A 21,411-nucleotide genomic window follows, 5' to 3' on the forward strand; every position below is an offset into this window, starting at 1 on the left:
CCACTCTAGACCAGGTGATTAATGGAACTACAGGACTATAGCAGCCACTCTAGACCAGGTGATTAATGGAACTACGGGACTATAGCACCACTCTAGACCAGGTGATTAATGGAACTACAGGACTATAGCAGCCACTCTAGACCAGGTGATTAATGGAACTACAGGGACTATAGCAGCCACTCTAGACCAGGTGATTAATGGAACTACAGGACTATAGCAGCCACTCTAGACCAGGTGATTAATGGAACTACAGGGCTATAGCAGCCACTCTAGACCAGGTGATTAATGGAACTACAGGACTATAGCAGCCACTCTAGACCAGGTGATTAATGGAACTACAGGACTATAGCAGCCACTCTAGACCAGGTGATTAATGGAACTACAGGACTATAGCAGCCACTCTAGACCAGGTGATTAATGGAACTACAGGACTATAGCACCACTCTAGACCAGGTGATTAATGGAACTACAGGGATATAGCAGCCACTCTAGACCAGGTGATTAATGGAACTACAGGGATATAGCAGCCACTCTAGACCAGGTGATTAATGGAACTACAGGACTATAGCAGCCACTCTAGACCAGGTGATTAATGGAACTACAGGACTATAGCAGCCACTCTAGACCAGGTGATTAATGGAACTACAGGGCTATAGCAGCCACTCTAGACCAGGTGATTAATGGAACTACAGGACTATAGCACCACTCTAGACCAGGTGATTAATGGAACTACAGGGATATAGCAGCCACTCTAGACCAGGTGATTAATGGAACTACAGGACTATAGCACCACTCTAGACCAGGTGATTAATGGAACTACAGGGATATAGCAGCCACTCTAGACCAGGTGATTAATGGAACTACAGGACTATAGCAGCCACTCTAGACCAGGTGATTAATGGAACTACAGGACTATAGCACCACTCTAGACCAGGTGATTAATGGAACTACAGGACTATAGCACCACTCTAGACCAGGTGATTAATGGAACTACAGGACTATAGCAGCCACTCTAGACCAGGTGATTAATGGAACTACAGGACTATAGCAGCCACTCTAGACCAGGTGATTAATGGAACTACAGGGATATAGCAGCCACTCTAGACCAGGTGATTAATGGAACTACAGGGACTAATAGCACCACTCTAGACCAGGTGATTAATGGAACTACAGGGATATAGCAGCCACTCTAGACCAGGTGATTAATGGAACTACAGGAACATAGCAGCCACTCTAGACCAGGTGATTAATGGAACTACAGGGCTATAGCAGCCACTCTAGACCAGGTGATTAATGGAACTACAGGGCTATAGCACCACTATAGACCAGGTGATTAATGGAACTACAGGACTATAGCAGCCACTCTAGACCAGGTGATTAATGGAACTACAGGACTATAGCAGCCACTCTAGACCAGGTGATTAATGGAACTACAGGACTATAGCAGCCACTCTAGACCAGGTGATTAATGGAACTACAGGACTATAGCAGCCACTCTAGACCAGGTGATTAATGGAACTACAGGACTATAGCAGCCACTCTAGACCAGGTGATTAATGGAACTACAGGACTATAGCAGCCACTCTAGACCAGGTGATTAATGGAACTACAGGACTATAGCAGCCACTCTAGACCAGGTGATTAATGGAACTACAGGACTAGCAGCCACTCTAGACCAGGTGATTAATGGAACTACAGGGACTATAGCAGCCACTCTAGACCAGGTGATTAATGGAACTACAGGACTATAGCAGCCACTCTAGACCAGGTGATTAATGGAACTACAGGACTATAGCAGCCACTCTAGACCAGGTGATTAATGGAACTACAGGACTATAGCAGCCACTCTAGACCAGGTGATTAATGGAACTACAGGACTATAGCAGCCACTCTAGACCAGGTGATTAATGGAACTACAGGACTATAGCAGCCACTCTAGACCAGGTGATTAATGGAACTACAGGACTATAGCAGCCACTCTAGACCAGGTGATTAATGGAACTACAGGACTATAGCAGCCACTCTAGACCAGGTGATTAATGGAACTACAGGACTATAGCAGCCACTCTAGACCAGGTGATTAATGGAACTACAGGACTATAGCACCACTCTAGACCAGGTGATTAATGGAACTACAGGACTATAGCAGCCACTCTAGACCAGGTGATTAATGGAACTACAGGACTATAGCAGCCACTCTAGACCAGGTGATTAATGGAACTACAGGACTATAGCAGCCACTCTAGACCAGGTGATTAATGGAACTACAGGGATATAGCACCACTATAGACCAGGTGATTAATGGAACTACGGGACTATAGCAGCCACTCTAGACCAGGTGATTAATGGAACTACAGGACTATAGCAGCCACTCTAGACCAGGTGATTAATGGAACTACAGGGATATAGCAGCCACTCTAGACCAGGTGATTAATGGAACTACAGGACTATAGCACCACTCTAGACCAGGTGATTAATGGAACTACAGGGCTATAGCAGCCACTCTAGACCAGGTGATTAATGGAACTACAGGACTATAGCAGCCACTCTAGACCAGGTGATTAATGGAACTACAGGACTATAGCAGCCACTCTAGACCAGGTGATTAATGGAACTACTGGACTATAGCACCACTCTAGACCAGGTGATTAATGGAACTACAGGGCTATAGCACCACTCTAGACCAGGTGATTAATGGAACTACAGGGCTATAGCAGCCACTCTAGACCAGGTGATTAATGGAACTACAGGACTATAGCAGCCACTCTAGACCAGGTGATTAATGGAACTACAGGACTATAGCACCACTCTAGACCAGGTGATTAATGGAACTACAGGACTATAGCACCACTCTAGACCAGGTGATTAATGGAACTACAGGACTATAGCACCACTCTAGACCAGGTGATTAATGGAACTACAGGGATATAGCAGCCACTCTAGACCAGGTGATTAATGGAACTACAGGACTATAGCAGCCACTCTAGACCAGGTGATTAATGGAACTACAGGGATATAGCAGCCACTCTAGACCAGGTGATTAATGGAACTACAGGACTATAGCACCACTCTAGACCAGGTGATTAATGGAACTACAGGACTATAGCACCACTCTAGACCAGGTGATTAATGGAACTACAGGGATATAGCAGCCACTCTAGACCAGGTGATTAATGGAACTACAGGGCTATAGCAGCCACTCTAGACCAGGTGATTAATGGAACTACAGGGATATAGCAGCCACTCTAGACCAGGTGATTAATGGAACTACAGGACTATAGCAGCCACTCTAGACCAGGTGATTAATGGAACTACAGGACTATAGCACCACTCTAGACCAGGTGATTAATGGAACTACAGGACTATAGCAGACACTGTAGACCAGGTGATTAGTGGAACTACAGGACTATAGCACCACTCTAGACCAGGTGATTAATGGAACTACAGGACTATAGCACCACTCTAGACCAGGTGATTAATGGAACTACAGGACTATAGCAGCCACTCTAGACCAGGTTATTAATGGAACTACAGGGATATAGCAGCCACTCTAGACCAGGTGATTAATGGAACTACAGGGATATAGCAGCCACTCTAGACCAGGTGATTAATGGAACTACAGGGGGTATAGCAGCCACTCTAGACCAGGTGATTAATGGAACTACAGGGCTATAGCAGCCACTCTAGACCAGGTGATTAATGGAACTACAGGGATATAGCACCACTATAGACCAGGTGATTAATGGAACTACAGGACTATAGCAGCCACTCTAGACCAGGTGATTAATGGAACTACAGGACTATAGCAGCCACTCTAGACCAGGTGATTAATGGAACTACAGGACTATAGCAGCCACTCTAGACCAGGTGATTAATGGAACTACAGGGCTATAGCACCACTCTAGACCAGGTGATTAATGGAACTACAGGACTATAGCAGCCACTCTAGACCAGGTGATTAATGGAACTACAGGACTATAGCAGCCACTCTAGACCAGGTGATTAATGGAACTACAGGACTATAGCACCACTCTAGACCAGGTGATTAATGGAACTACAGGACTATAGCAGCCACTCTAGACCAGGTGATTAATGGAACTACAGGACTATAGCAGCCACTCTAGACCAGGTGATTAATGGAACTACAGGGATATAGCAGCCACTCTAGACCAGGTGATTAATGGAACTACAGGGCTATAGCAGCCACTCTAGACCAGGTGATTAACGGAACTACAGGACTATAGCACCACTCTAGACCAGGTGATTAATGGAACTACAGGACTATAGCAGCCACTCTAGACCAGGTGATTAATGGAACTACAGGACTATAGCAGCCACTCTAGACCAGGTGATTAATGGAACTACAGGACTATAGCAGCCACTCTAGACCAGGTGATTAATGGAACTACAGGAATATAGCAGCCACTCTAGACCAGGTGATTAATGGAACTACAGGACTATAGCACCACTCTAGACCAGGTGATTAATGGAACTACAGGACTATAGCAGCCACTCTAGACCAGGTGATTAATGGAACTACAGGACTATAGCAGCCACTCTAGACCAGGTGATTAATGGAACTACAGGACTATAGCAGCCACTCTAGACCAGGTGATTAATGGAACTACAGGGCTATAGCAGCCACTCTAGACCAGGTGATTAATGGAACTACAGGGCTATAGCAGCCACTCTAGACCAGGTGATTAATGGAACTACAGGACTATAGCAGCCACTCTAGACCAGGTGATTAATGGAACTACAGGACTATAGCAGCCACTCTAGACCAGGTGATTAATGGAACTACAGGACTATAGCAGCCACTCTAGACCAGGTGATTAATGGAACTACAGGACTATAGCACCACTCTAGACCAGGTGATTAATGGAACTACAGGACTATAGCAGCCACTCTAGACCAGGTGATTAATGGAACTACAGGGCTATAGCAGCCACTCTAGACCAGGTGATTAATGGAACTACAGGACTATAGCAGCCACTCTAGACCAGGTGATTAATGGAACTACAGGACTATAGCAACCACTCTAGACCAGGTGATTAATGGAACTACAGGGACTATAGCAGCCACTCTAGACCAGGTGATTAATGGAACTACAGGACTATAGCAGCCACTCTAGACCAGGTGATTAATGGAACTACGGATATAGCAGCCACTCTAGACCAGGTGATTAATGGAACTACAGGACTATAGCAGCCACTCTAGACCAGGTGATTAATGGAACTACAGGGCTATAGCAGCCATCTCTAGACCAGGTGATTAATGGAACTACAGGGCTATAGCAGCCACTCTAGACCAGGTGATTAATGGAACTACAGGACTATAGCAGCCACTCTAGACCAGGTGATTAATGGAACTACAGGACTATAGCAGCCACTCTAGACCAGGTGATTAATGGAACTACAGGACTATAGCAGCCACTCTAGACCAGGTGATTAATGGAACTACAGGACTATAGCAGCCACTCTAGACCAGGTGATTAATGGAACTACAGGACTATAGCAGCCACTCTAGACCAGGTGATTAATGGAACTACAGGACTATAGCAGCCACTCTAGACCAGGTGATTAATGGAACTACAGGACTATAGCAGCCACTCTAGACCAGGTGATTAATGGAACTACAGGACTATAGCAGCCACTCTAGACCAGGTGATTAATGGAACTACAGGACTATAGCAGCCACTCTAGACCAGGTGATTAATGGAACTACAGGACTATAGCAGCCACTCTAGACCAGGTGATTAATGGAACTACAGGACTATAGCAGCCACTCTAGACCAGGTGATTAATGGAACTACAGGACTATAGCAGCCACTCTAGACCAGGTGATTAATGGAACTACAGGACTATAGCAGCCACTCTAGACCAGGTGATTAATGGAACTACAGGACTATAGCACCACTCTAGACCAGGTGATTAATGGAACTACAGGACCATAGCAGCCACTCTAGACCAGGTGATTAATGGAACTACAGGACTATAGCAGCCACTCTAGACCAGGTGATTAATGGAACTACAGGACTATAGCAGCCACTCTAGACCAGGTGATTAATGGAACTACAGGATATAGCACCACTATAGACCAGGTGATTAATGGAACTACAGGACTATAGCAGCCACTCTAGACCAGGTGATTAATGGAACTACAGGACTATAGCAGCCACTCTAGACCAGGTGATTAATGGAACTACAGGGATATAGCAGCCACTCTAGACCAGGTGATTAATGGAACTACAGGACTATAGCACCACTCTCAGACCAGGTGATTAATGGAACTACAGGGCTATAGCAGCCACTCTAGACCAGGTGATTAATGGAACTACAGGACTATAGCAGCCACTCTAGACCAGGTGATTAATGGAACTACAGGACTATAGCAGCCACTCTAGACCAGGTGATTAATGGAACTACTGGACTATAGCACCACTCTAGACCAGGTGATTAATGGAACTACAGGGCTATAGCACCACTCTAGACCAGGTGATTAATGGAACTACAGGGCTATAGCAGCCACTCTAGACCAGGTGATTAATGGAACTACAGGACTATAGCAGCCACTCTAGACCAGGTGATTAATGGAACTACAGGACTATAGCACCACTCTAGACCAGGTGATTAATGGAACTACAGGACTATAGCACCACTCTAGACCAGGTGATTAATGGAACTACAGGACTATAGCACCACTCTAGACCAGGTGATTAATGGAACTACAGGGATATAGCAGCCACTCTAGACCAGGTGATTAATGGAACTACTGGGACTATAGCAGCCACTCTAGACCAGGTGATTAATGGAACTACAGGGATATAGCAGCCACTCTAGACCAGGTGATTAATGGAACTACAGGACTATAGCACCACTCTAGACCAGGTGATTAATGGAACTACAGGACTATAGCACCACTCTAGACCAGGTGATTAATGGAACTACAGGGATATAGCAGCCACTCTAGACCAGGTGATTAATGGAACTACAGGGCTATAGCAGCCACTCTAGACCAGGTGATTAATGGAACTACAGGGATATAGCAGCCACTCTAGACCAGGTGATTAATGGAACTACAGGACTATAGCAGCCACTCTAGACCAGGTGATTAATGGAACTACAGGACTATAGCACCACTCTAGACCAGGTGATTAATGGAACTACAGGACTATAGCAGACACTCTAGACCAGGTGATTAATGGAACTACAGGACTATAGCACCACTCTAGACCAGGTGATTAATGGAACTACAGGACTATAGCACCACTCTAGACCAGGTGATTAATGGAACTACAGGACTATAGCAGCCACTCTAGACCAGGTGATTAATGGAACTACAGGGATATAGCAGCCACTCTAGACCAGGTGATTAATGGAACTACAGGGATATAGCAGCCACTCTAGACCAGGTGATTAATGGAACTACAGGGATATAGCAGCCACTCTAGACCAGGTGATTAATGGAACTACAGGGCTATAGCAGCCACTCTAGACCAGGTGATTAATGGAACTACAGGGATATAGCACCACTATAGACCAGGTGATTAATGGAACTACAGGACTATAGCAGCCACTCTAGACCAGGTGATTAATGGAACTACAGGACTATAGCAGCCACTCTAGACCAGGTGATTAATGGAACTACAGGACTATAGCAGCCACTCTAGACCAGGTGATTAATGGAACTACAGGGATATAGCACCACTCTAGACCAGGTGATTAATGGAACTACAGGACTATAGCAGCCACTCTAGACCAGGTGATTAATGGAACTACAGGACTATAGCAGCCACTCTAGACCAGGTGATTAATGGAACTACAGGACTATAGCACCACTCTAGACCAGGTGATTAATGGAACTACAGGACTATAGCAGCCACTCTAGACCAGGTGATTAATGGAACTACAGGGATATAGCAGCCACTCTAGACCAGGTGATTAATGGAACTACAGGGATATAGCAGCCACTCTAGACCAGGTGATTAATGGAACTACAGGGATATAGCAGCCACTCTAGACCAGGTGATTAATGGAACTACAGGACTATAGCACCACTCTAGACCAGGTGATTAATGGAACTACAGGACTATAGCAGCCACTCTAGACCAGGTGATTAATGGAACTACAGGACTATAGCAGCCACTCTAGACCAGGTGATTAATGGAACTACAGGACTATAGCAGCCACTCTAGACCAGGTGATTAATGGAACTACAGGGATATAGCAGCCACTCTAGACCAGGTGATTAATGGAACTACAGGGATATAGCACCACTATAGACCAGGTGATTAATGGAACTACAGGACTATAGCAGCCACTCTAGACCAGGTGATTAATGGAACTACAGGACTATAGCAGCCACTCTAGACCAGGTGATTAATGGAACTACAGGGATATAGCAGCCACTCTAGACCAGGTGATTAATGGAACTACAGGACTATAGCACCACTCTAGACCAGGTGATTAATGGAACTACAGGGCTATAGCAGCCACTCTAGACCAGGTGATTAATGGAACTACAGGACTATAGCAGCCACTCTAGACCAGGTGATTAATGGAACTACAGGACTATAGCAGCCACTCTAGACCAGGTGATTAATGGAACTACAGGACTATAGCAGCCACTCTAGACCAGGTGATTAATGGAACTACAGGGATATAGCACCACTATAGACCAGGTGATTAATGGAACTACAGGACTATAGCAGCCACTCTAGACCAGGTGATTAATGGAACTACAGGACTATAGCAGCCACTCTAGACCAGGTGATTAATGGAACTACAGGGATATAGCAGCCACTCTAGACCAGGTGATTAATGGAACTACAGGACTATAGCACCACTCTAGAACAGGTGATTAATGGAACTACAGGGCTATAGCAGCCACTCTAGACCAGGTGATTAATGGAACTACAGGACTATAGCAGCCACTCTAGACCAGGTGATTAATGGAACTACAGGACTATAGCAGCCACTCTAGACCAGGTGATTAATGGAACTACAGGGATATAGCAGCCACTCTAGACAAGGTGATTAATGGAACTACAGGACTATAGCAGCCACTCTAGACCAGGTGATTAATGGAACTACAGGACTATAGCAGCCACTCTAGACCAGGTGATTAATGGAACTACAGGACTATAGCACCACTCTAGACCAGGTGATTAATGGATCTACAGGGATATAGCAGCCACTCTAGACCAGGTGATTAATGGAACTACAGGACTATAGCACCACTCTAGACAAGGTGATTAATGGAACTACAGGGATATAGCAGCCACTCTAGACCAGGTGATTAATGGAACTACAGGGATATAGCAGCCACTCTAGACCAGGTGATTAATGGAACTACAGGGATATAGCAGCCACTCTAGACCAGGAACATTAATAGACAAGAACAGCTCAAGGACAGAACTACATACATTTTTAAAATGGCACACGTAGCCTACATATCAATACATACACACAAAATATCTAGGTCAAATAGCGGAGAGGCGTTGTGCCGTGAGGTGTTGCTTTATCTGTTTGTTTAAACCAGGTTTGCTGTTCATTTGAGCAATATGAGATGGAACGGAGTTACATGCAATAATGGCTCTATATAATACTGTACGCTTTCTTGAATTTGTTCTGGATTTGGGCTGTGAAAAGACCCCTGCTGGCATGTCTAGGGGGGTAAATGTGTGTGTCAGAGCTGTGTGTAAGTTGACTATGCAAAGTATTTAGAATTTTCAACACATTAATGTTTCTTACCAGAAGAAGTGAACTCTTAGTCAAAGAGAGACTGGCATGCATAGCATTTATATCAGACCTCTGATTACAATGAAGAGCTACAGCTTAACTAGGTCTTTCCTTGCAGCACTCGACCACATGACTGGACAATAATCAAGATAAGACTAAACTAGAGCCTGCAGGACTTGCTTTGTGGAGTGTGGTGTCAAAAAAGCAGAGCATATCTTTATTACGGACAGACCTCTCCCCATCTTTACAACCATTGAATCTATATGTTTTGACCATGACAGTTTACAATCTAAGGTAACACCAAGTAATTTAGTCTCCTCAACTTGTTCAACAGCCACACCATTCATTACCAGATTCAGCTGAGGTGTAGAACTTTTTGTACTTTTTGATTTGTACCAAATACAATTATCTTAGTTTTAGAGATGTTCAGGACCAGTTTATTAGTGTCCACCCATTCCAAAACAGACTGCAACTCTTTGTTCAGGGTTTCAGTGACTTCATTAGCTGTGGTTGCTGTTGCGTATATGGTTGAATCATCAGCATCCATGGTCATTGGTAAAAAATAGAAAAGAGTAGAGGGCCTAGAGAGCTTTTTTTTATTTTGTTGAGTTTAGTCCCATCATTTCTCTATTTGCAGTAAGTCAGCCAGTCAGATGTGCAGCCAGACTTATTAACCACTCCTTTTGCCCCGTCTCTTTCAACCAGACAGTTTTTCTATTCCTCATCAATCCATGGAGCCTTAACAGTTCTAACAGTCAGTTTCTTAACAGGTGCATGTTTATCAATAATTGGAAGAAGCAATTTCATAAATTCATCAAGTGCAGCGTCTGGATGCTCCTTATTAATCACATCAGACCAACAAATATGTTTTACATCATCCACATAAGAGTCACAGCTAAATCTTTTGTATGATCTCTTATACACTATTTTAGGCCCAGCTTTTGGAACTTTGGCTTTCCTGGATATAGCCACTATATTGTGATCACTGCATCCAACGGGTACGGATACAGCTTTAGAACAAAGTTCTACAGTATTAGTAAAAATGTGATCGATACATGTGGATGATCTTGTTCCAGTAGTATTTGTAAACACCCTGGTAGGTTGATTTATAAAAGGAACCAGATTACAGGGACTGGTTACAGTGAGAAGCTTCCTCTTGAGCGGACAGCTTGATGAAAACCAAAACCAGTCAATATTCAGGTCCCCAAGAAAGCTCTTACCAGAACAGATACCTTGTCCTTGAACCTCAGGCCTAGGCCTGTCACCTGGGCCGGTGGTGGGTTTTCCAGTCGTGTGGGCACGCTCAACCTCAATCTTTCAGTTTCTCCGAGGTCATTTCCCTCAGGCGAGCTGGAGGCACGGCTGTTGATTGCGCGTGCTAGCGGGCCGGGGCTAGCAGATGGATCTTCGTGGTCGTCGCAACGGGAAGCCTGTTGAAACCACATCAGACAATTTACGTCGGCAGACCAGTCGTGATGGATCGGCAGGGCTCCGTGTCAACACTAGGAGGTCCCGTCTGGTTGACAGAGAGGTAGCTAGCCGGGAGATAGCTCAAGGCTAACTGGGGTTAGCTTCAGGACAGTGGTGATTAGCCAAAAATGACAGCAGCCATTCGGTTGCAGCTAGCTAGTTGCGATGATCCGGTGTTAAGGTCCAGTGATTCAGTGATTCTGGCAGAAAATCCGATATGCTCTGGCTCGATAGCGCGATGTGCAGACTGGCCGATAATTGTCCTGCTCTTAATTGTCCAGGCTAGAGCTGGCTGGTAGGTAGTGCAGGCCACAGCCACGGACAATGGTTAAGACCGCTAACGGTGGCTAATAGCAAGTAGCTAGTTATCTGGCTAGCTGGCTAGTTTCAGCCAGAGGTTCTGGATAAAAATGTATGAAGAAATAATAGAATCCGTTCCACATTGGGTGAGGCGGGTTGCAGGAAAGTATATTTAGTTAAAGGATGGAAAGTGAGATTGAGAAATATATACGAAAAAGACAAAAAAACAAAAAACTGGCTATTTACATGAGGACACTACAGATAACACGACCGCACTGCTATGCCATCTTGGATATCCTATCTATATATAACTATATATAACTGTAGAACCCAGTTCCTACATTTGAATATAAAAATGGATTTTATCAAACAACTATGCTACATTTGAGCTCTGGGACCCTCAGGATGACAAATCAGAGCAAGATTACTGAATGTAAGTACATTATTTACCTTCAGAGGTGAATGAATCAAACCAGTTGCCGTGATAAGTTTTTTGATGTTGTGTACTCTCCTCAAACAATAGCATGGTATTATTTCACTGTAATAGCTACTGTAAATTGGACAGTGCAGTTAGATTAACAATTTAAGCTTTCTGCCCATATAAGACATGTCTATGTCCTGGAAAGTTTGCTGTTACTTACAAGAGTCATGCTAATCACATTAGCGCACGTTAGCTCAACCGTCCCATATACGGGACACCGATCCCGTAGAGGTTAACCTTTATTTGACCAGAAAGGTCCGTTAAGAATACATTCTTATTTATAGTGATGTCTCTCTCTCTCCCTCTCTCAGACATGTTTCCCACGACAAAAAACAACAAAGCAAATTAAACAAAACAAAGACAACAACAATCAGACATTAACAGTAAACAACAAGTTAATAGAATAACATCTAAAATATTCAATTATTAGCAGTTTCAAGAGTATAACATTAAAAATGTTACATAAGCTATGTACAGTGTTGTGGCAATGTGCAAATAGAAGAATGTACAAATAATGGGAAATAAATAGACTGATAAAGGTTAGATTTACATTTGTGTTTTTGACCTACTGGTTGACCTTTTCTTGTGGCAGCAGCTCACAAATTTGAGGGAAATATGTGTCTCTTCTATGATCATACGTTTGGCAGGTTAGGAAGTGCAGCTTGGTTTCCACCGCATTTTGTGGGCAGTGACCACATGCTGTCTTGTCTTGAGGAACGGGTCTGCCTATGGCGGCCTTTCTCAATAGCAAGGCTATGCTCACTGAGTCTGGACATAGTCAAAGCTTTCCTTAAGTTTGGGTCAGTCACAGTGGTCAGGTATTCTGCCACTGTGTACTCTCTGTTTAGGGCCAAATAACATTGCAGTTTGCTCAGTTTTTTTGTTGATTCTTTCAATGTGTCAAGTAATTATATTTTTGTTTTCTCATGATTTGGTTGGGTCTAATTGTGTTGCTGTCCTGGGGCTCTGTGGGGTCTGTTTGTGTTTGTAGCAGAGTCCCAGGACCAGCTTACTTAGGGGACTCTTCTCCAAGTTCATCTCTCTGTATGTGATGGCTTTGTTATGGAAGTTTTGGGAATCGCTTCCTTTTAAGTGGTTATATAATTTAACGGCTCTTTTCTGGATTTTGATAATTAGTGGGTATCGGCCTAATTCTGCTTTGCATGCATTATTTTATGTTTTTTGTTGTACACAGAGGATATTTTTGCAGAATTCTGCATGCACAGTCTCAATTTGGTGTTTGTCCCATTTTGTGAATTCTTGGTTGGTGAGCGGACCCCAGACCTCAGAACCATAAAGGGCAATGGGTTCTATAACTGATTCAAGTATTTTTAGCCAGATCCTAATTGGTATGTCAAATGTTATGTTCCTTTTGATGGCATAGAAGGCCCTTCTTGCCTTGTCTCTCAGATCGTTCACAGCTTTGTGGAAGTTACCTGTGGCACTGATGTATAGGCTGAGGTATGCATCGTTTCCAGAGGGGACTCTTCTCTAGGTTCATCTCTCTGTATGTGTTGGCTTTGTTATGGAAGGTTTGAGAATCACTTATTTTTAGGTGGTTGTAGAATTTAACGGTTCTTTTCTGGATTTTTATCATTTGTAGGTATAGTCCTAATTCTGGATATTTTTGCAGAATTCTTAATTGGGTGTTTGTCCTGTTTTGTGAATTATTGGTTGGTGAGTGGACCACAAACAGGGGGCAATGGGTTCTATAACTGATTAAAGTATTTTTAGCCAGATCGTAATTGGTATGTCAAATGTTATGTTCCCTTTTGATGCCGTAGAAGGCTCTTCTTGCCTTGTCTCTCAGATCATTCACAGCTTTGTGGAAGTTACCTGTGGTGTTGATGTTTAGGCCGAGGAAGGTGTAATTCTTTGTGTGCTCTAAGGCAACAATGTGTAGATAGAATTTATGGTCGTAGTCCTGGCAACTGGACCTTTTTTGGAACACCATTATATTTGTCTTGCTGAGATTTACTGTCAAGGCCCAGGTCTGACATAATCTGTGCAGAAGATCTAGGTGCTGCTGGAGGCCCTCCTTGGTTGGGGACAGAAGCACCAGATCATCTGCACCAGATCAATCGTTGACATATATGTTGAGTCTCAAGCTTTTTTTAATTCAACAAAGCATTTTTTTTTTGTCAATTAGTATGTGCAGGGTGTATACATGGTCTGTCGTACGATATTTTGGTAAGACGCCAATTTGACATTTGCTCCGGACATTGTTTTCACTCGCTCTCTCCTCTCTCCTCTCTCTCCTCTCCTCTCTTTCTCCCTCCCTCAGAGCTAAGTTAGGGATGCCTCAGTTCATGAGTCTAGAAGCCCAGAGTCTGCTGAGAATGCTGTTTAAACGCAACCCTGCTAACCGCCTGGGTAAGTCTCTTTGTTTATTTGGATCCCCATTAGCTTTTGCAGAGGCAGCAGCTATTCTTCCTGGGGTCCACAAAAAACATGACAAGTAACAAAACACTGATAGAACAGTCACACAAATTAACCACCTGTGTGTGTGTGTGTGTGTGTGTGTGTGTGTGTGTGTGTGTGTGTGTGTGTGTGTGTGTGTGTGTGTGTGTGTGTGTGAGAGAGAGAGTGAGTTACTGTCAGTTGTCTCGCTGTTGTGTGTGTGTTTTACTGACGGTGCGCTGCATCTGTGTAGGGGCTGGGGCTGATGGGGTGGAGGAGATCAAACGTCACGCCTTCTTCTCAACCATCGACTGGAACGTGAGTCTCTCTCACACACACACACAAAAGTGAAATAAACACACTTTAGAAGACACAAAACAATATAAAACGATGAGAAAGTAACAGTTAACATTGACCAGTTAACATTACACTCACAAAGGGTTCAGAAAGATGGACATTTCCAGTGTTCTATTATCAGCTGTTTTAGTATGAATAGTAGGGGAAGATATATTGGTGGTATTTACAATGTTGTTTGGTTCCACTGGTTGCCCTTTTCTCAGGGCTTTGTGATGGAAGGTTTGGGCATCGCTTCCTTTTAGGTGATTGTAGAATTTAACAGCTCTTTTCTGGATTTGTATAACTAGCGGGTGTCCTAATTCTGTTCTGCATATATTGTTTGGGGTTTTTGCGTTGCACACAATGTATATTTTTGCAGAATTTTGCATGCAGTCTGAATTGGGTGTTTGTCCCTTTTTGTGAATTCTTGGTTGGTGAGTGGACCCCAGACCTCACAACCATAGAGGGATATGATATGGGTTCTATAACTGATCTTATTTGGGATGTCAAGGTTTATGTTCCTTTTGATGGTGTAGAAGGCCCTTCTTGCCTTGTTCAGGTTGAGGTATGTGTAATTATTTGTGTGCTGAAGGGCAACAGTGTCTAGATGGAATTTGTATTTGTGGTCCTGGCAACTGGACCTTTTTTGGAACACCATTATATTTGTCTTACTGAGATTTACTGTCAGGGCCCAAGTCTGACAGAATCTGTGCAGAAGATCTAGGTGCTGCTGTAGGCCCTCCTTGGTTGGGGACAGAAGCACCAGATCATCAGCAAACAGTAGACATATGACTTCAGATTCTAGTAGGGTGAGGCCGGGTGCTGCAGACTGTTTTAGTGCCCTCGCCAATTGGTTGATATATATGTTGAAGAGGGTGGGGCTTAAGCTGCATCCCTGTCTCACCCCACGGCCCTGTTGAAAGATACAGTATGTTGAAGAGGGTGGGGCTTAAGCTGCATCCCTGTCTCACCCCACAGCCCTGTGGAAAGAAACAGTATGTTGAAGAGGGTGGGGCTTAAGGTGCATCCCTGTCTCACCCCACGGCCCTGTGGAAAGATACAATATGTGTGTGGTTTCTGCCAATTTGACCTGCACAGTTGTTTGTGTACATGGATTTTATAATGTTGTATGTTTTTCCCCCAACACCACTTTCCATCAATTTGTATAGCAGACCCTCACGCCAAATTGAGTCAAAAGCCTTTTTGAAATCAACAAAGCATGAGAAGACTTTGCCTTTGTTTTGTTTAGTTTGTTTGTCAATTAGAGTGTGCAGGGTGAATACGTGGTCTGTCGTACGGTAATTTGGTAAAAAGCCTATTTGACATTTGCTCAGTACATTGTTTTCACTGAGGAAAGGTTGGAGGGTTTGTATTTTGTCCTGTAGTTCATTCAATGTAATTGGAGAATCTAGTGGGTTCTGGTAGTCTTTAATAGTTGATTCTAAGATTTTTATTTGATCATGTATATGTTTTTGCTGTTTGTTCTTTGTTATAGGGCCAAAAAGATTGGAGAAGTGGTTTACCCATACATCTCCGTTTTGGATAGATAGCTCTTCGTGTTGTTGTTTTCCAATTTTCCCAGAAGTGGTTAGATTCTATAGATTATTCAATTACATTGAGCTGATTTCTGACATGCTGTTCCTTCTTTTTCCGTAGTGTATTTCTGTATTGTTTTAGTGATTCACCATAGTGAAGGCGTAGGCTCAGGTTTTCTGGGTCTCTATGTTTTTGGTTGGATAGGTTTCTCAATTTCTTTCTTAGGTTTTTGCATTCTTCATCAAACCATTTGTCATTGTTGTTAATTTTCTTAGGTTTTCTGTTAGAGATTTTTAGATTTGATAGGGAAGCTGAGAGGTCAAATATACTGTTTAGGTTTTCTACTGCCAAGTTTACACCTTCACTATTACAGTGGAACGTTTTGTCCAGGAAGTTGTCTGAAAGGGATTGAATTTGTTGTTGCCTAATTGTTTTTTGGTAGGTTTCTACACTACTTTCTTTCCATCTATGGCATTTCTTAATATTATTCACTTCCTTTGGCTTTGATGCTTCATGATTGAGTATTGCTCTGTTCAAGTAGGCTGTGATTTTGCTGTGGTCTGATAGGGGTGTCAGTGGGCTGACTGAACACTCTGAGAGACTGGGTTGAGGTCAGTGATAAAGTAGTCTACAGTACTACTGCCAAGAGATGAGCTGTACCGTAGGAGTCTCCTCGAAGCCTACCATTGACTATGTACAGGATGAGATAGTAAAAGCTTTGTGTTCCATAGTGTCTAGTGTTGGTTTCATGTGGTTTAGGCCCGGACCATTACAGTAGGTCTGAGCAGAGCATGTTGAGCATCTGATACATACCTCTTAGGTCGCAGGATGGGGCTTGGGCAGGTGTATTAGTGGGGGTTGGGCCTGTTGCTCTGCTCACGGCCTGGGCATATGTGCAGCTGTCATGTTGAGGTCCTTGCTGCAGAGGCGGGGGGCAGAAGGGGCATAAGACTGATCTTGGGGGGCCTTTATAGGGTGTGGCCAGGGTTTGTTTGGGGTGGTCTCAGCTGGTTGGGGTGTGGCTGGTGATGCTGTGGTCTGGGTGTAGGTCCTCTTGGCATGGGTTCTCTCGGTGCAGGTCCTTCGGGAGGGGGTCTTGCAGATCTGGGAGGGGTGTCCGTTGCTTCTGTGTGAGGTGCTGGGGTTGCGGTTGAGGGTGACGTCCTTCAGGGTCCTGGCAAAAGTTGGGATTGCTGCCTTGTAGAGGTGGACCTGGTCGTAATGGCTGTTCCAGTCCAGGGTGGAGTGGAGAGCCAGGTAGACATTAGGTTTTGAGGCACAGTCACAGGAAATGCTTCCATTCACCCGCTGTATGGTGGCAAGGGGAATGTCTTTTCGTGGTTTTCTCTCTGACTCTCTCAATTCAATTCAGTAGACTTTATTGACATGGCAAGTAAAATTACTTACATTGTCAAAGTATACATATAACAAAAATGGTGGGACCAACAGCAATAATAATAGTAGTAGTGGAAATGGGATTACCATTAGCAGCAACTACAACAACACTATTCATGAGAATAACAATACATTAAAGCAATAGTAGTCGACCAATCTCAACATGACTGAGAAGACACATTACATGCTATGAAAGCCAAGACAAAACTAAATGGGACATTTTGGCTTTTCACCCAAATTTTTCTTTATCTTTTATAATTTCAAATTCTCTCTCTCTCTCTCTCTCTCTCTCTCTCTCTCTCTCTCTCTCTCTCTCTCTCTCTCTCTCTCTCTCTCTCTCTCTCTCTGTCTCTGTCTCTGTCTCTCTCTCTCTCTCTCTCTCTCTCTCTCTGTCTCTCTCTGTCTGTCTTTCTCTCTCTCTGTGTCTCTACACTGTTCATTATGACATGGAACGGAAACTAAATATGAATATCTCAGCCCTTCCTTCCCTCCCTCCATAGAAGCTCTACAGGACAGAGCTCCAGCCTCCGTTCAAACCAGCAGCAGGGAAGCCTGACGACACGTTCTGCTTCGACCCAGAGTTCACCGCTAAAACACCCAAAGGTACGTGAGGGTTATGGTCACAGTGTAGAGGTTATGGTCACAGTGTAGAGGTTATGGTCACAGTGTAGAGGTTATGGTCACAGTGTAGAGGTTATGGTCACAGTGTAGATTCTCCAGGTCTTTCTTCTATTGTTAACACACATCTCTCCTGTGTCTGTGTGTGTCTGTGTATGTCTGTGTGTGTCTGTGTGTGTCTGTGTGTGTCTGTGTGTGTCTGCGTGTGTGTGTCTGCGTGTCTGTGTGTGTGTCTGCGTGTCTGTGTGTGTGTCTGTGTGTGTGTCTGTGTGTGTGTGTGTGTGTGTGTGTGTGTGTGTGTGTGTGTCTGTGTGTGTATGTATATATATATAGACTCCCCAGGGATTCCTCCCAGTGCGAACGCCCATCAGCTGTTTAAAGGGTTCAGCTTCGTGGCTCCAGCCTCTCTGGATGACAACAAGGGCTCTCCTCTCCTCAGCATCCTACCGATAGTACAGGTACACCCACCCACAGCTCCCCTCTACTCAGCATCCTACCGATAGTACAGGTGCACCCACCCACAGCTCTCCTCTACTCAGCATCCTACCGATAGTACAGGTACACCCACCCACAGCTCTCCTCTCCTCAGCATCCTACCGATAGTACAGGTACACCCACCCACAGCTCCCCACTACTCAGCATCCTACCGATAGTACAGGTACACCCACCCACAGCTCCCTCTCCTCAGCATCCTACCGATAGTACAGGTACACACCACCCACAGCTCCCCTCTCCTCAGCATCCTACCGATAGTACAGGTACACCCACCCACAGCTCTCCTCTCCTCAGCATCCTACTGATAGTACAGGTACACCCACCCACAGCTCTCCTCTCCTCAGCATCCTACCGATAGTACAGGTACACCCACCCACAGCTCTCCTCTCCTCAGCATCCTACCGATAGTACAGGTACACCCACCCACAGCTCTCCTCTCCTCAGCATCCTACCGATAGTACAGGTGCACCCACCCACAGCTCTCTCTCCTCAGCATCCTACCGATAGATACAGGTGCACCCACCCACAGCTCTCCTCTCCTCAGCATCCTACCGATAGTACAGGCACCCACCCACAGCTCTCTCCTCTCCTCAGCATCCTACCGATAGTACAGGTACACCCACCCACAGCTCTCTCTCCTCAGCATCCCCTACCGATAGTACAGGTACACCCACCCACAGCTCCCTCTCCCTCAGCATCCTACCGATAGTACAGGTACACCCACCCACAGCTCTCCTCTCCTCAGCATCCTACCGATAGTACAGGTACACCCACCCACAGCTCTCCTCTACTCAGCATCCTACCGATAGTACAGGTACACCCACCCACAGCTCTCCTCTCCTCAGCATCCTACCGATAGTACAGGTACACCCACCCACAGCTCAACATTGTGCCTTTAGTACGCTTGCACACGCTTGAATGTTTCAATTAATTTGCTCTCACAGCCCTTGACTCGTTTGGTGCTGCCACCTGGTGGATGAAGTGTAGAAGTGTATCCTGGTAGTGTTTCCTAACTGTGTGCTAACACTAAACTACCTACTACATAACAGTACTCCATTTGACATGATATTGCTACAATGTAATTACAGTGTAGGTACACATTATTCCATAGTAGGTTACTTGTGATTTGTTGTATTACATTGTTACCTCCTCCTCTCTCGATCTCTTTTAAAAAAAAAATAATATTTAACCTTTATTTGACCACACAGGTCAATTAGGAACAAATTCTTATTTATAATTCTCTCTCTCTCGCTCTCTCTGTCTCTGTCTCTCTTGCTCTCTCTCTCTCTCTCTCTCTCTCTCTCCCTGTCTCTCTGTCTGTGTGTAGATGCATGGTGGATCGGCCCAGTTCTCAGACCTTTATGAGCTTCAGGAGGATATTGGAGTTGGATCGTATTCGATCTGTAAACGCTGTGTACACAGAGTGTCTGCAATGGACTACGCTGTCAAGGTAACATCATAATACACATTAATATAGGTAACTACCTGTGTTATGGACTACACTGTCAAGGTAACATCATAATACACATTAATATAGGTAACTAACTGTTATGGACTACACTGTCAAGGTAACATCATAATACACATTAATATAGTAACTACCTGTGTAATGGACTACACTGTCAAGGTAACATCATAATACACATTAATATAGGTAACTAACTGTGTAATGGACTACACTGTCAAGGTAACATCATAATACACATTAATATAGGTAACTACCTGTGTTATGGACTACACTGTCAAGGTAACATCATAATACACATTAATATAGGTAACTACCTGTGTTATGGACTACACTGTCAAGGTAACATCATAATACACATGAATATAGGTAACTACCTGTGTTATGGACTACACTGTCAAGGTAACATCATAATACACATTAATATAGGTAACTAACTGTGTAATGGACTACACTGTCAAGGTAACATCATAATACACATTAATATAGGTAACTACCTGTGTTATGGACTACACTGTCAAGGTAACATCATAATACACATTAATATAGGTAACTACCTGTGTTATGGACTACACTGTCAAGGTAACATCATAATACACATTAATATAGGTAACTAACTGTGTAATGGACTACACTGTCAAGGTAACATCATAATACACATTAATATAGGTAACTAACTGTGTTATGGACTACACTGTCAAGGTAACATCATAATACACATTAATATAGGTAACTAACTGTGTAATGGACTACACTGTCAAGGTAACATCATAATACACATTAATATAGGTAACTACCTGTGTTATGGACTACACTGTCAAGGTAACATCATAATACACATTAATATAGGTAACTAACTGTGTTATGGACTACACTGTCAAGGTAACATCATAATACACATTAATATAGGTAACTACCTGTGTAATGGACTACACTGTCAAGGTAACATCATAATACACATTAATATAGTAACTACCTGTGTAATGGACTACACTGTCAAGGTAACATCATAATACACATTAATATAGGTAACTACCTGTGTTATGGACTACACTGTCAAGGTAACATCATAATACACATTAATATAGGTAACTACCTGTGTTATGGACTACACTGTCAAGGTAACATCATAATACACATTAATATAGGTAACTACCTGTGTTATGGACTAC

At 43.8% G+C, this 21,411-nt stretch overlaps 1 protein-coding gene across 1 annotated transcript in view; it reads left to right on the forward strand.

Annotated features, from left to right (window-relative positions):
• The window catches only part of LOC121561393 (ribosomal protein S6 kinase alpha-6), a 130,298-nt gene that overhangs the window by 46,271 nt on the left and 62,616 nt on the right, over positions 1-21,411 (forward strand). Inside the window, exons 10-14 of the mRNA XM_045214182.1 lie at positions 14,279-14,367; positions 14,648-14,712; positions 18,162-18,264; positions 18,613-18,737; positions 20,102-20,224. Coding sequence (XP_045070117.1) covers positions 14,279-14,367; positions 14,648-14,712; positions 18,162-18,264; positions 18,613-18,737; positions 20,102-20,224 — 505 coding nt within the window. The remainder of the gene's footprint in view (positions 1-14,278; positions 14,368-14,647; positions 14,713-18,161; positions 18,265-18,612; positions 18,738-20,101; positions 20,225-21,411) is intronic.

This window comes from Coregonus clupeaformis, unplaced genomic scaffold (genome assembly GCF_020615455.1).
Source record: "Coregonus clupeaformis isolate EN_2021a unplaced genomic scaffold, ASM2061545v1 scaf0210, whole genome shotgun sequence".
Lineage (NCBI taxonomy): Eukaryota > Metazoa > Chordata > Actinopteri > Salmoniformes > Salmonidae > Coregonus > Coregonus clupeaformis.